At 39.2% G+C, this 14,873-nt stretch overlaps 1 protein-coding gene across 4 annotated transcripts in view; it reads left to right on the forward strand.

Moving 5' to 3' along the window:
• PHF20 (PHD finger protein 20) overlaps window positions 1-14,873 on the forward strand; it is a 45,457-nt gene that overhangs the window by 21,309 nt on the left and 9,275 nt on the right. For all 4 annotated transcript variants that reach the window (XM_035123402.2, XM_035123396.2, XM_035123401.2 and 1 more), the window contains 10 exons: window positions 110-281; window positions 2,477-2,561; window positions 3,393-3,472; window positions 4,978-5,362; window positions 5,971-6,078; window positions 9,290-9,463; window positions 9,722-9,904; window positions 10,084-10,359; window positions 11,631-11,729; window positions 12,524-12,688. In XM_035123402.2, coding sequence (XP_034979293.2) covers window positions 110-281; window positions 2,477-2,561; window positions 3,393-3,472; window positions 4,978-5,362; window positions 5,971-6,078; window positions 9,290-9,463; window positions 9,722-9,904; window positions 10,084-10,359; window positions 11,631-11,729; window positions 12,524-12,688 — 1,727 coding nt within the window. The remainder of the gene's footprint in view (window positions 1-109; window positions 282-2,476; window positions 2,562-3,392; window positions 3,473-4,977; window positions 5,363-5,970; window positions 6,079-9,289; window positions 9,464-9,721; window positions 9,905-10,083; window positions 10,360-11,630; window positions 11,730-12,523; window positions 12,689-14,873) is intronic.

Below are 14,873 nucleotides of genomic sequence, written 5' to 3' on the forward strand. Positions count from 1 at the left end.
ATTCATATATTTACCAAAATGTATGGCTTTGTAATATAGTTACTCCTTTTCCAAGACAATTATTTCCATTTTTTGGCAAGAATATTTTAAATTAATTTTCTTTGCATAGGTATCCAGCTCACATTGAAGAAATTGATTATGAGGAAGGAAAAGTGCTAATCCATTTCAAACGCTGGAATCACCGCTATGATGAGTGGTTTTGTTGGGACAGTCCTTATTTGCGTCCTTTAGAAAAAATACAGTTAAGGAAAGAAGGATTACATGATGATGAAGGATCTTCTGTAAGTAAAATCAACCTAAGTTAAAGCTTGAAGTCAACACAATTCTTTGCAAACTTGTGGATGCAGATTTAATTGTTTTCAAAAAAATATTATTGGTATAATAAAAAACTTGCATACTGTTTCTTCTTAGCTGGGGTGGGATAGAAAAAATTATAAATAAAATATGGTAACCTTGGGCAACATTGCTGTTTATAGACATGTTTTTTGTCCCTGTAAGGCATGGGTGGGGCAGTCCATGGAACTATTTGGGCCCAACACAGATGCCAATGTAGCCCGCATCCCCTCCAAACCACTTTCGCCTGACTTCAAATGTAAAATCAGGTGTGGGGCAGAAAAGGATGTGGGTATAAGTCAATGCCTGTTTGTTTATAAGCAGGGCTTGCAGGTGTCGCCAACAGTGAGACCTCCAGTGAGAACTTTCAGAGTGCATCTCCGAAAGCTCTGGCTGTGATCCCTTTTGAAATCTATTCGCATGTGCAAATGGACTTATTTTCTCTACAGTCCCACCCACCTGTTACTTTGACCCACAGGGGATGAAGGAGTTAGAGATGCAGTCCATTTGCCTGATTAGTTCTCCACACCTGCTGTGAAGTTTGCTTTACAGTGCAGTCTGGTGGGCAGATCCTTCTTACCCCAACTCCGCGTGGTCCAATTTGATAGGTGGATGTCACAGTGACATCAGGTGATGAAGCACTTGAAGTTCCAACAATCAGCTGATAAGCCATGCTTCAAAGCACTTTTGAACTCCTGCCAATCAGGTGATCGGCAACATTTCAGAAGACTCCTTTGGCCCTGTCACCTTTTTACCTTCCCATATATGGCATTGTGTATGATGTAGGTGATTGGCACGTGGGTGTGGTTTAGCCAAAGCAGCCTGTTGGCTTTAATTAGGCCTGCAAAGGTTCTACTCTGTTGTTTACTCAGAAGTAATTCCCTTTTACTTCAGTTAAGTTTACTCCCAGATATATAGGCATAGAATTGTATCCTTATTATTGTCGTTTTTCATGGCAATTTCCCATTTTTTATACAAATAACACACTCTTCTGCATCCAAGAGTTCAATAATATTGCTGCTTATGATGATCACCTTGCCTTGACAATATGTTTAGAATATCAAAGCTATTGTGCCCCTAGGCTGAGTAGAATTATTAAAATCATTTGTAAAATAATTGGTGGGAAAACCAAGGTAATATCAAAAATATATGATACATTGGAGTGGGAGGTCAAAGATGAACAGGTCAAGGAGGTAATGATCAAGTGGGCTTTAGATATTGGGAAAACCATTAACAGCATGTGAAAAACTATGGAGAAAGAATTGGAAATTTACAGCCTGTGAAGTATTGAGGGAAAACCTAATAAAGATGTTTTATAGGTGGTACTTAACACCTACCAAAATAGCTAACATGTATAAGACAAAAACAAATTTGTGCTGGAGGTGTGGTAAGACAGAGGGGACACTTATACATGTTTGGTGGACCTGTGAAAAAATCAAAAGCTTCTGGAACACAGTGTATGACGAGCTTAAAAAATGTTTAAGTATGCCTTTATGAAAAATACAGAACTAGGGGTAACGGAAACAGGTATAGCAAGAGAAGATCGGAAAATATTTCTCTATGCCACAGGAGCAGCAAGGATCCTAATTGTTAAAATTGGAAAAAGAAACTGCCAACAAAAACGGAATGGGAAGATAAACTCTTAGAGTATATTGAACTGGCTAGATTAGCAGAAGCAATTAGAGATCACACTAGACAAGAGTTTCAAAAAGCATGGGGAAAATGCAGAGAATACTTCACAAAACAGTGCCCTAAAATACATACCTGGACTTGTTTTAATTAATGTCTGCCTGCAGGAGACTTTGTGGATATTTAAGTTATAATTGGAAAAATCTTAATAATTATTCATAAAGGAAACAGTTTATAAGAAGTAAATAAGGAGGCCAGATACAGGATAAAGGAAGTCTTTTATTTGGTTGTTTGTATTGTTGTATGTTATGTTCACTGTATGTTATGTACACGTTTAATGAGGGTGGATTTGTGTATTGGAGATGGGTTGTGTTATGTTGTAAATAAAATTCCAATTTAAAAATGGTGGGAAAGTCTGCTGCAGGAATGTTTTGTTTACAGCATAGATTATTTTATTATTGTTATGATGCAGCATTGTATCCTGAACACTCGCTTCTATGTTTCCATTTTTTAGGGATTTCATATAAATGATCAAGTGTTGGCTTGCTGGTCTGATTGTCGTTTTTATCCAGCCAAAGTTACTTCTGTTAACAAGGATGGTAAGGCATAATTGTTAATTTCAGAGTACACTGTAGAGAAACATCCTTTATGACTGCTTTCAGACGTCGTCTTGAAAATGAGTAGCTGCTGTATATGTTCCATGCTATTCCCAATTTTTATGACCACTACTTGTGAATGTTATGAAGAATTGAATTGGTATGAACACTAATTATGTGAGAGTGGAAAGGTAATGTGAGACAATTCTGTGGATTAATTTATAGTAGTATGGGCATGTGTAAGTTCCATTGCTTGGATCCAGATATTTCTTCTGGTGGAAGAAGGGTGTGGAGGCAACTTCTCAGATTCCCCCTGCAGCTCCTTATGCTCTCTCAAAACCTACTCTGGAGATTTGGTGAACTCTCAAGAAAAAGAGGTTTTTGGTTAAAATTGTCCATACCACCTTTTACCAACAGGATCTCACCAAAGGTGTCCATGGAATGAAGGAGCCTTTCTGTTTATAGAAAGCTAAGTTTCACTGCAATGCAATAGCTTTTCGCATTTATTTCCACTTAATGGAAATAAAAGCTATTAAGCAGATTTTAAATCTCAGCATTTTTCTTGATAAAAATATAATTTTTTGCAATCAAACCCAGTTTTTCACAGTGATGAAAACTTGTGATCTGGAACTTCTGAAGATTGCTTTTACCCCATTCTTGCCTATTGCTCATGATGTCTGAGGTTGATTGAGTTGTAATTCAAAACACCTGAAGGACGCCAGGTTGGGAAAGACTACTCTTGCGTGCGAATCGCTTTGTGTTTATGCTTTGAGTAATTAGCACACTATAGAGTTGCTGCTTCAGTTTATAAGCGGGGTTTCTTTTAAATTTTAGGTACTTACACTGTAAAATTTTATGATGGTGTAATTCAGACAGTCAAGAATATACACGTCAAAGCTTTTTCCAAAGATCAGGTATGAAACTTACTTTTATATTTTGATTTGGTTAAACTGATTTGGGGGCAGAACATAAATTACAGGGTTGTTAGTTCATGTGTTTTATTAGAGGACATACAGTCTAAGATGTAGAGATGAAGTGGATTCTGGTTCACACTGAATCTTGGATTAAAATCTACACATTTTGTCCACTGAGGACACATGCACAGATTAGAACATGGATCTCAGATTAAACTGCATGATTGTTTCTTGAATCTGTGCATATGTTTGCACTGTATTACAAGATTGTCCAAGGGCAGCTTTTTCCTACAGTGTCCTTCCGCATAGTCTTTTTAAATGTTCCCAGGAAGCAGTTGTATCTTAAGAAATGCGGTTCCTTCCTGGGGAATTTTAAGGAGAAAAAGGTGACTGCCTTCATGACCTATGAGAACTACCATATCTCTCCCCCCCCCCCCCCGATACAATGTCCTTGTAAGGGAACGAGACAATTATTGTGAGTGGGCTATACAAATTAATGGAGGCTATCAGTGGCTGCGAGCCATATGTTTTATATCTACTGTTGGAGGCAATATTCTTCTGAATACCAGTTGCTGGAAATCCACAAGTGAGGTGAATGCTGTTATACTTAGGTCTTGTTTGTGGGCATTCCTTACATATTGTAGGACGTATTAAACATAGCGCTAAGTAGATCAGTCACTAAGTGGATCTCCTTGCCTGAAGGAGTGATCTGCCCTCTCCTCCTTCCATGCAGTGTTCCGGGGTCTTACCAACCCTCACAGAGCCAGCTGGGGTGGGTGGGTAAAAACAGTAAATTACTTTGAGAGTATTTTTTTTGTGGCAAGTGACAAGTAAACGTAATAAATCATGATAACCTTTGCTGGAGGTCCTTCTCCGGGTTCCCATTCTGAACCAAGATCTGGTGTATGTTTACCAGGCAAAGGACCTTTTCAGTTCTGCTCTGACATTTTAGAACGCACTCTGCAACGAGGTCTCAGCTGGTACCTACTTGGGTATCTTTTCAGCATGAGGCAAAGACTATTTCATTTTCCCAAGCTTTTAAGCTTTTGATTATCAGCTTTATTCTGTCTTATGTATTACTTATTTCTGCTTTTATAAATCTTAAGTTTATTTTTATGTATTTGTTTTATTGTGTGTTAAAATATAATTGTATGCCACCCTGCTAATTTGATTAAAACACAGATTATAAATCTTAATAAATGTAGAAATTCCAGCACTAACCAGTTGCCCCCCATGTAATCTCCCATGAGCATTGAGTGTTGTCGTATGGTACTTGTTTCCTTATGTACTGCTTTATAGCTTTTAACTCTTTTTATATGTGCATGCAATCATATTAGGAGAAAGGAACCAGACAATAGTACTAAAGTTGTACAGTCACAGGATTCTTTTAAGTGTATATTGTGTGTTTTATTAATTGATTTATTTCAGTGCCTCCCCCTTCCCAGTTCTATAAGTAAGTTTAATTTACAATGGAAAGCAATCACAATTTTTAAACTTGCTTTTAGTCTATTGTGAGTAATTCAAGACCCAAGGAGAGAGGTAATGAAATCCCTTCATCTCCTGAAATATGGGAAAAGTTTAAAGAACCGAGGAAAGCAACTGAGAATAGTAAGAAAGACAAGGATGAAAAGACGTTAAAGACTGAACGAAGGTCTAAACCTGATAAAGAAGGGAAACTAATAGTTCCTTCAGAAAAGAGCAAGGTGTCTGAAAAGGCTCTACCCAAGGATGGCAAAGAAGACAAAGAGAACATATCTGAAAATGACAGAGAATTCTCAATAGATACCCAGATTGAAAAGAAACCTGAAAATGATAATGTGAATAGCCCACCAGAAAACCTCAAAGAAACTAAAAGACGACGTGGTCGACCACCTGTGGTGCCTCCTGCAGGTCAGTGGTAACAGTCAAGGCTGTGTCTCATTCATATATGGTGGGAGGAGGAGAATCTGTGGCCCTCCAGATGTTGAACGTCAATTCTCAGCAGCGCACAAGCAGGGCCAGTTGCCAGGGGTGACAGGAGCTGTAGTTCAGCATCATCTGGAGGGTCACAGGATCCCCCATCTCTTCCTTCTCCTTGTGTAGATATCCCAATGTAGGTGATACAGAATACAGATTTAACTAGTTATTATGCTAATTGAATTTGAACTGACCATCAACACACACAAATTAGTGTAAGTTTTCTACATCTACACTTGTTAAAGCCAAGAGTTACAGTGGTTGGGGTGCAAGATCTGTCATCCATTTCCTAAGGAACTTGTGATATTAATGATATATGGCTATTATCTCAGCTGGTACCACTACATATTATAAAATACTTCACACACACACACACCCAAAAAAGGAAGGTGAAACTAGATAATTCAAATCCTAAGCTCCATAAAAGTTTTATAAAACGGTAGAAAAATGTCATTTTTATTTTTAAAAAGAAAGAAAAAATCTGGTTACCTCTTCTCTTGGTATGTTTAGAAACCTTTTCCTTGCTCTATTTACATATTTAGAGCAAGGCTCTCAAACATTGCAGCCAATAACTTTAGAACTGAGAAGGCGGAAAATACCTAAAGGAGGAGAGATCCCTTCAAAACGTCCCCGACTCCAGAAGAACATGTGTGAGTATTTTATTCACTTACTTAAATAAGTTTTTTTGCATTTAACTGGAATAGGAAATATTCTTAAAGAGAGGGAGCGCACACACAAATTTTAGCAAAACTGGGTGGCATTCAACTAAGTTTTGCCCAGAATAGACACACTGAAATTAAAGGACCCAACATAGCTATTTTCATTAATTTCAGTGGGTCTGCTCTTAAGTAAAGCTTAGTTGACTATCATCCATTAGATTTTAAATTTAGGCACATGAAGGCTTTTTCATGTATTTCTAATTTTCTGGTTTTATTGGGGGGCGGGGAACCAAAGGACAAAAACACTTCAGATGTGCAAATCTATCCTCTCTTGCCGCAAAAGCCGAAGTAGTGCCTTTTCTGTGTCAGTTCCCTAGAACAAGGGGAACAGGATCTGGCCAATGGGCCACATTGTTATCTTGGCCATCCCTCATGGGTCAAGTTTGACCCACCAGCTGTCACAATGATTTTGGGTCACTTGCCCCCACGAACCTACCGGTACAGAGCCCCTTTCAAGAGATTCTGCAAAATAGCACTTTGTAAGGAACGTGACAGCCCTGAAAATCTGCTATTTCGGTCCTGCTAGTCCCTTTTCTAAACTCTTTACAAAGTCATTGCTTTTTCTTGCAGTTCTCTTTGCTAACTAATGAACCAAAGCGAGATATAAAATATAAGGATGTGTGTAATGGCTAAATAAGCAGAGATGAGACTATTTTTATGCTCTGCTGTTCTCTCTCTCTCTCTCTCTCAAAAATGCTTAACCTTACATTGCAAATCTTCAATTGCTTTTTAATATGCTCTGATCTTTTTAAGTACATGGTTATCTGAATACTTGGACCTTATTTTGACTCATTTTCTGATTTTTTGCAATAACTGAATTGTATAAGGATGCTTAGCTTGAGTAACTTTAGCTTTATTGTATACATTTCATCCGTTTATATAAATAATAGTTTAAAAAGTAAAAACAAGTTTTTAAAAAACAAAAAACCTAGAGAACACTTGAGATGTACCTGTTTTGATGAGGTTCAGTCTCATGATTCCTGCATAATTTGGCTTGATAGGCATTGTGTAATCTTTAACATTTTTGTTTTGTTTGTTTTTCCTCTCCCAGTGTTTGGGCATGCATTTCAGGCCCTGAAACTCTTTTGTTTCAGTAACATACAGCTTATGGAAATGGCACAGGGCAGGATTGATACTTGAGGGCAGAGCTCTAACACAGCAGCATCAGGGACACCAGAGAGCTGGTGAGAGGCTTTTAATATCATGCTCCCCCCCAGCATCTCAGCTGCCCCATCATCAAATTATGAGCCAGAAGCCATCTTTCTATCTGCTCTGCATGAGGAAGAGTTCCACTCCTAAGTGACAGTTACATCTTCCTGAAGGGGTGGAATTTGCTTGGGTTTGCTACTGGCCTCTAAGGCCCATAGTGTCAAGAGCAACACACAGCTGAGGGGAGCCTTGAATATCACATTTTCTCTAAACTAGGGGTCAGCAACCTTTTTCAGCTGTGGGCTGGTCCACCATTCCTCAGACCATGTGGTGGGCCGGACTATATATTTTTTTGGGGGGGGGAGTGAATGAATTCCTATGCCCCACAAATAACCCAGAGATGCATTTTAAATAAAAGGACACATTCTACTCATGTAAAAACACACTGATTCCCAGACTGTCTGTGGGCCAGATTGAGAAGGTGATTGGGCCGCATCCGGCCCACGGGCCTTAGGTTGCCTATCCCTGCTCTAAACTGATTACATGTCACACCATCATCTTGTATTAAATTGTATCATCTGTTGCAGATCTACCTTAGAAATGCTAGATCAAAAAACTGTGTGTAAATATATAAAATAAAATTATGAAGCACTAGCCTTACATTTTTTTGTGAGAACCACCATCTGACTATTTAGATGCCATGAGAGGTCAGATTTATGGTATGTGGGTCAGCTGGAGAAACTGATAATTGTACATCAGCATTCAGCTCTCCTGGCTGGACATTCTCAGCTGGCTAGTGCTCTAGCCTTTAAGTTCTGTGAGTGAGTTTGATTCTCTAAGAATTGCAGTCTAATATTCAGACTTCGTTCATATTTGGTCCTTTGCTTTTCATTGAGTCAGTTTTATTCCACACAACAGACAGTCTTCCAATCTTTAAAGAGCCGACCCACTTTCTGTTACAATAGTTTTACATTCTTTTTATGAAATCGTAATTTTATATACCGTATTATAACCTGCTCTAAGTGGTGTGTTCACACTAGAACAGTGAGATAAATGCTTTAATAAAGAATTAAACAATAATGAGGGGAAAGCACTGGGCATTTCCCTTTCTATATTGAGTTTGGCATGTAACTTAGAGCTGCTGGTCACTTCCCTCATGTTCGTTTTAATGACCTTTATTGATTAATAGTGTAGATACTTGATAGGAACACCTACTAACAGAAGGAGCCAGTAAAGGTGACAAAAGGGGTCAGGTGGAAAGTTGCAGATTTATGGGTAAAATAAAGTAAGAGTAGTTCACTATTTGCCTGAGTATTTGTTTAATTTCTTTTTTAAAAGATACTACATGGGACATATCTAATGGTGTCATCTCAATTGTGCAGCAGACTTCCACTCACACAAATGGGACTTCCCCTTCCTCTCTCTCCCAACTCTCAACTCTGCTCTGACAGCTTGGGGAACCCTCTGAAGTAGATTGTGGGGCAAAGGGGGTGAGGAGAGGAGAAAACAAAGGGGAAACCCTGTTGTGTCCACTGGCACAGCTGTCTTATCTGTAACAACCCCCAGCACCAATAAGAAGATCCAGTAATTCAAAGACTGCTTCTCACTGGGCTGTGTTTGACCCTAAGAACAAAATGCCTTTCACTAACTATTGGCAGTGGATATAATACCTTTTTAAAAATGCCCATTTATAATAATAAGCTATGCTAGTCAATAGGTTTGGATGTTGAGAACCTACATCCATGCTTCTGTGGAAGCCAGAAGGGAAGAGGAATTGTGTTACATGAAGAATGGATGTAGTCATAAAGATGAATGATAATTGCCACAAGGCCAACACATTGTGTATAATTTTATGTGTATATTAATGTATATAATTGTTTGGTGAAATGCCTTTGGTGGTGTAATAGGTTGCATTTGAATTAAATATGTAAATATTATGATAAAATTTGATTGCTAAGAGTTTAAAAATAAATGGTCTTAAAATTATTTTTAGCGCAAGAAAAGTTGAAAAATGCTCTGGACAATGAAAAGAATTCTATAAAGAGACGATCAAGACATTCTACTAGTAGCAGTCATGAAACTTTAGATACTGACCCTGTTGCACCACTACTGGATGAAGTTGGATCTTTAAAAGAGCCAGAATCTAGCCCAAAAGAAGTTGTAGAAGGTAAACAAGCTGATTTTATAAGTGCCTGTCTTTAATTATAAGCCACCCCTTGATCTTAAAAAATAAATAAAAATCTGCACATTAGTTGTAAAGGTGCATTGAATGTCACGTGTAGTGTTGGCCCTCATTTTAGTACATTTCTTGCTTGAGTTCTCTTAAGGCTTTAACTTAAAATGTAGACTTGGCTGTTAAACACTTTATGTTAACCTGAGTGTTTCATATCTGTGTATTCTTCTCTTACCCACCCTTTTGACTTAGGCCCATTAGAAGCATGTGTTGAGTCTGACCAAAAGATTAATGAAGAGTTGCCTCCATCTTCAGAAGTATCTCAGACTTCAGTACCTCAGATTTCAGTAGATGACACCAGATTAAAGGAAGAAAATACGGCAGAGCCTTCCTCTACACCTGAATTACAGGAGATTTCAGGGGCGTCTGTTACAGGTTAAGTTTTTACTAATTATATTTTTCAGGCTAGGCTTCTTTAAAAGTTAGTTTGAAGGGCTTTGGGCAGTGTAGTCCTGATTCCCCACTGTGCAAAAGGCTTTACATGTCTACACACCGCTAGTATGTTACAGTTAAAATGCATGTGGTTCTTAAGTTTACATCTTGTGTTCTTACAGTAGCCACTGCTTCAAAGAGAGCTGACGTTTTTACTGTTTCAAAAGCTGCAATAGAACATGAACCCAAGTTTAGATGCAAATTTTTGGATTGTTCCAAATCCTTTCGGAAAGCCAAACTGCTGCATTATCATATGAAGTATTTTCATGGTATTGAGAAGTCGCCAGAACCACAACAGAGTCCAGCAACAAGAAGCATTCAAACAAGAGGCTCTGTAGCTTCTGAAAAGGCTAGTCAAGAATGTTCTAATAGAAGACGGACGACGTCTGGTTGCTTATGTGAGTGTTTTGCCAAAAGTATTCTTTCTCTTAACTATTTTGAATTGGCCTTTAACACACTAGTTACATTTATGAGCCTGAATCACTTGAGTTACATTTAATTATTAAAATTCAGCTTGTTATTGTTCTATTAATCACTTAATTTACAACATGGAGTTGTGCAAATTAAGTATAACCTTTAGGGGCACAATATAATGAGCCAGCAATTCGAGGAGGAGGTAACACACATTCATAGCAAATGAGTAGAGATTGGTACTGGAACATAGAGATATGACTAAAATGTAATTTTACGTGACTACCGATCTAGAAACACTGTAAAGGTAAAGGGACCCCTGACCATTAGGTCCAGTCACGGACGACTCTGGGGTTGCGGCGCTCATCTCACTTTATTGGCCGAGGGAGCTGGCATACAGCTTCCGGGTCATGTGGCCAGCATGACTAAGCCGCTTCTGGCAAACCAGAGCAGCGCACAGAAATGCCGTTTACCTTCCCCCCGGAGCGGTACCTATTTATCTACTTGCATTTCGTGCTTTCAAACTGCTAGGTTGGCAGGAGCTGGGACTGAGCAATGGGAGCTCATCCCATTGTGGGGATTTGAACTACCAACCTTCTAATTGGCAAGCCCTAGGCCAGGGGTCCCCAAACTTACCTGGCTTTGGGCTGGATGCCTGCCGCGCCGATTGCATGGGGGGCCGGAGGGTGGGGGGCCGCTCGCGGGGACGCTTGGCTGTGTGTACGCATGCGCAAACACTATTTCTGGGGCACTCCCGACCTGGAAAGCGCCGGAAATAGCTTGTGTGCATGTGCAGAAGCCTCCGACCCAGAAGTACACCGGAAATGACGCTTGCACATGCGCACAAGCTATTTCCGTCGCTTTTCCGGGTCGGAGGTCTGCAGCCGTGCTGCACGGCGCTAGTAAGAGCGGGCAGCGGGGGCCACATAAAAGAGCCTCGGGGCTGTATGTGGCCCCCGGGCCGTAGTCTGGGGACCCCTGCCCTAGGCTCTGTGGTTTAACACACAGCGCCACCTGCACCTGCTAATGCATAAATACACCCAGTGCTTTTTTCTGGGGGGACGCATGGGTACGCATACCCCTAAACATTTTTTGAATCTTAAGTTTGGCCTCATTGAGAGGCAGTATTTCAATATGAGTGGGAAAATGAGAGTACCCCTAAACATTTTTTAAGAAAAAAAAGCACTGAATATACCTGAGTAAAAGCTTATTATTTTATCCTGTAAAAAATAATATAGATTTTAAAAATTCCCTTAAGCTAATAAAGAAAAGGAGAAGAACAAAGAGAAAAAACCCAGAGATATTGTAAGATCAAAATCAAAGAAGAAGAAAAAGAAGAAAAAGAAAACAAAATCAGGTAATATTGGAGGATATGGCTTCATTTAATTGTCTTTCCTTTGTTGATCAATGTCGATTTCTTAGCAGAAAACACTACTAAAACAATGTTACACTGGAGACATCAATGTAAACAAGTATACAGTTATGGCTCGCAAGACGAAATTAATTCGTTCCGCGAGTCGCTTCATCTTGCGATAATTTCCACTTGCGAAGTGCGGTTTGCCGCAGCAAAAAAAAAATGTCTTGCAAAGCACGGCCATAGAAAACTTTGTCTTGCGAGTCACCAAAACATCGCAAAACTTTTTCGTTCCGCAAGGCATTCATCTTGCGATGTACCACTGTATATACAATTGTCTTTTTAATGGAGAAGTGTCACTGTTTGCTTCAGAGACAGGTGATGATGGCATCCAGCAGAGGGCGGGGCATATCAGTCCCGCCTCTGATTAAGCTTGTATTCTATGACAATGTTCTTGGACTCCCATTAGCTCCAGCAAGCATGGCCAGTAATCTGGTAATGGAGAGATTTATTCCTACAATATCTGAAGGACACAGGTTTCCCACCCCTGTTCTAAGAGGAGAGCCTGCCTCCTACTGAGTGGAGAGCAGAGCATCTTATCATTTTGAAGTGGTTGTTGGTGATGGGCAAATAATGGATGGGGGTCTAAACTTGTAGGCAGAGGAGCCTAGAAGTATGGACGCTGTCTACACTAACTACTTGTTTGAACCAGTACAAACATAGTGCTGTTAATTCTTTAACCATGGAATCTTGGGTATATTCATTTTTAAAGTATTAACGCTTCCTAATGTTTATAGAGCATTCAGGGAGTGAAGAAAATGTTGACTTTCCGCAAGATCTTTCCCCTACGAGATCTGCCATTGCAGCAAGATACAATGCAGCAAATCGGCCTTGTGCACATTCGAGTACGCAACTGCAGGGTGCTGATTCTGGGCATCGTAAACACAAATCAAAAACGAACGGTGAGATTGATTTAGTTTCTACCTCAATAATCTTCACTTTAGAACTATGAAATGCTAGTAAAGGAATTGAAAATTTGCAAAGACTTGCTGCCTAGGATGGAGCGCATTGACTACTGCAACAACACATTATCATAAAGCATGATGTATTTGCCTTGCTGAGACATGCCAGCTCAAAGACCTAAGACTGATTTACCATATTTTTCGCTCCATAAGAAGCACTTTTTCACTCCTAAAAAGGAAGGGGAAATGTCTGTGCGTCTTATGGAGCAAAGGCCCGCTCGCAAGAGCAGGCTTGGTAGCCGCCATTGGGAGCTTGGTAGTGGTGGTTGCCCCTGCAAGAGGCAGCGGCGGGATCAGTGCCCTGAAAGGGTTCCTTTTCAGGCGCTGATCCCGCCGCCACCACTTGCAAGAGTAAGTTGCCCCTGCGAGAGCCGGTGGGGGGGGATCAGCGCCACGAAAGGGCTCCTTTATACTTTATGTAGCTGCCATAAACATCCTTGAACCATCAAGCATTGATACAGAAAGAACATGGCTAAAAATGACACTCAAGTTTCTTTTCCTGGTCCCGTTCCACATCTAGACATGTCCATGTGTAGTTATTAAAGTGAAGGAGAAGGCATCCTAATCGTAAATCTTTAATCTTGATAATTTCCCTTAATTTGCAGATAAGTAGTTCAATATATTACTCTGTTAATTTAAAGTATTGTTAAGTAATATCTGGTGCTTCTATACACTACTAGTTTACAAATATATTAGAAAAATATTCAGTTGTATTATCAAAAAATCCAGTTACCCCCTAGCTGTATAAGCCGGTAAAGTCTTTGTGCTACAATATTGCTTGCCTCTGTATTAGTTTCCCATATAAAGCTTTGACTTATAAAAGTATTGTGTTATGAGCATGGGGTATACAGGTGTGTTTGTGTGTGAGCTCAGAAAAAAAATGATCAAGTGATCACCTTATTACTTGTGGGCTATTGTGGAAACTAATTAGTAAACTAATTGTATATGGAAGTTGGTTGCAGGTTCCTGTTTTTTCTTTTGGATTTGTCTCATAATATATTTATTTGTATCTGAACGCATTCTTACAACAACTATGAAGAATAACATTTTTTGTGTAATCGAATCCTTGTTAATAGAGCCACACTGTGACCTAGTGTGGCTCAGAATTGTGTGTGCTTCACTCTTCCTAGATCAGCCACTCATCTATGAGCATTAAGTCCTTGATACTTACCGGTACTTTAAAATGAATTGGATTCCACCAGTTTCCATTCTAAATTCTTGCATTTGAATCATTTGTATCTTTCCAGAATGCTCACCCTTCAGGCTGAAATCTTCTAGATTTGGTTTCTGCTTAAAGGTGACTTACATTTTTTCTAATCTTAAACCAACCTTTACCTACTTATAAGAGGTAATGTCCACTGCTACTCTAAAGCAAATTAGAATTTGAAGTTAAATGCATTTTCCATTTCAATCACTATATGACATCTTTTAAAAAGCTGAAGACTTGAAAATAAGTTCTCCACAGCAAATTACTTTAGATACAAAAACAGAGGAATTATATCTAGATCCAGATCTAAATATTTGCTGAGCAAACTCATTGAAATCATAGGGAACTTGGAACTTTTTGTTGCACACCACCTAAAGAGATGCCGAACCCCAATGACAAATTAAGTGTGTGTAACATGAAAATGCACATACCTCTGTTATTGCAGAGGAGTTTTGTATTTATTCTGCTCACTTACTTTAAACTACTACTCTGTTGCTTCCCACATTATTCCCTGTGTGTGCTAAAATGGTATAATAGTCATAAGGGATATGATAATATATTTACTACATTTTTTGTTCCTCTTACTAAGCGTTTTTGTTCAGTGTAAGAAAAGTAGAGACAGCCAGTTTAAATAAACAACTCTTTATCATCTCTTGAAAACATAGATGATAATCTTAAAGAGTCATGCAGTTATGAAATTGAACATTGTGTGAGTGGACATCCTTTTCTCCCCATGTGCTCCCAGAATATTCTCCTGAGGGTTGAAGGACGCTCCGGAGTAGATTTGGTACAGTTAACAAGTGCAGCGCTTTAACTTTCCTCAAATGAGTAATTGCCAGTGCATCCAAGGGGGCTGAACCTTTCTCCTGCTCCTGGTGATCCTTGAGCCTGGGTTAGTTTTTTATCCAGATTGCCATC

This window comes from Zootoca vivipara, chromosome 7 (assembly GCF_963506605.1).
Source record: "Zootoca vivipara chromosome 7, rZooViv1.1, whole genome shotgun sequence".
Classification (NCBI taxonomy): domain Eukaryota; kingdom Metazoa; phylum Chordata; class Lepidosauria; order Squamata; family Lacertidae; genus Zootoca; species Zootoca vivipara.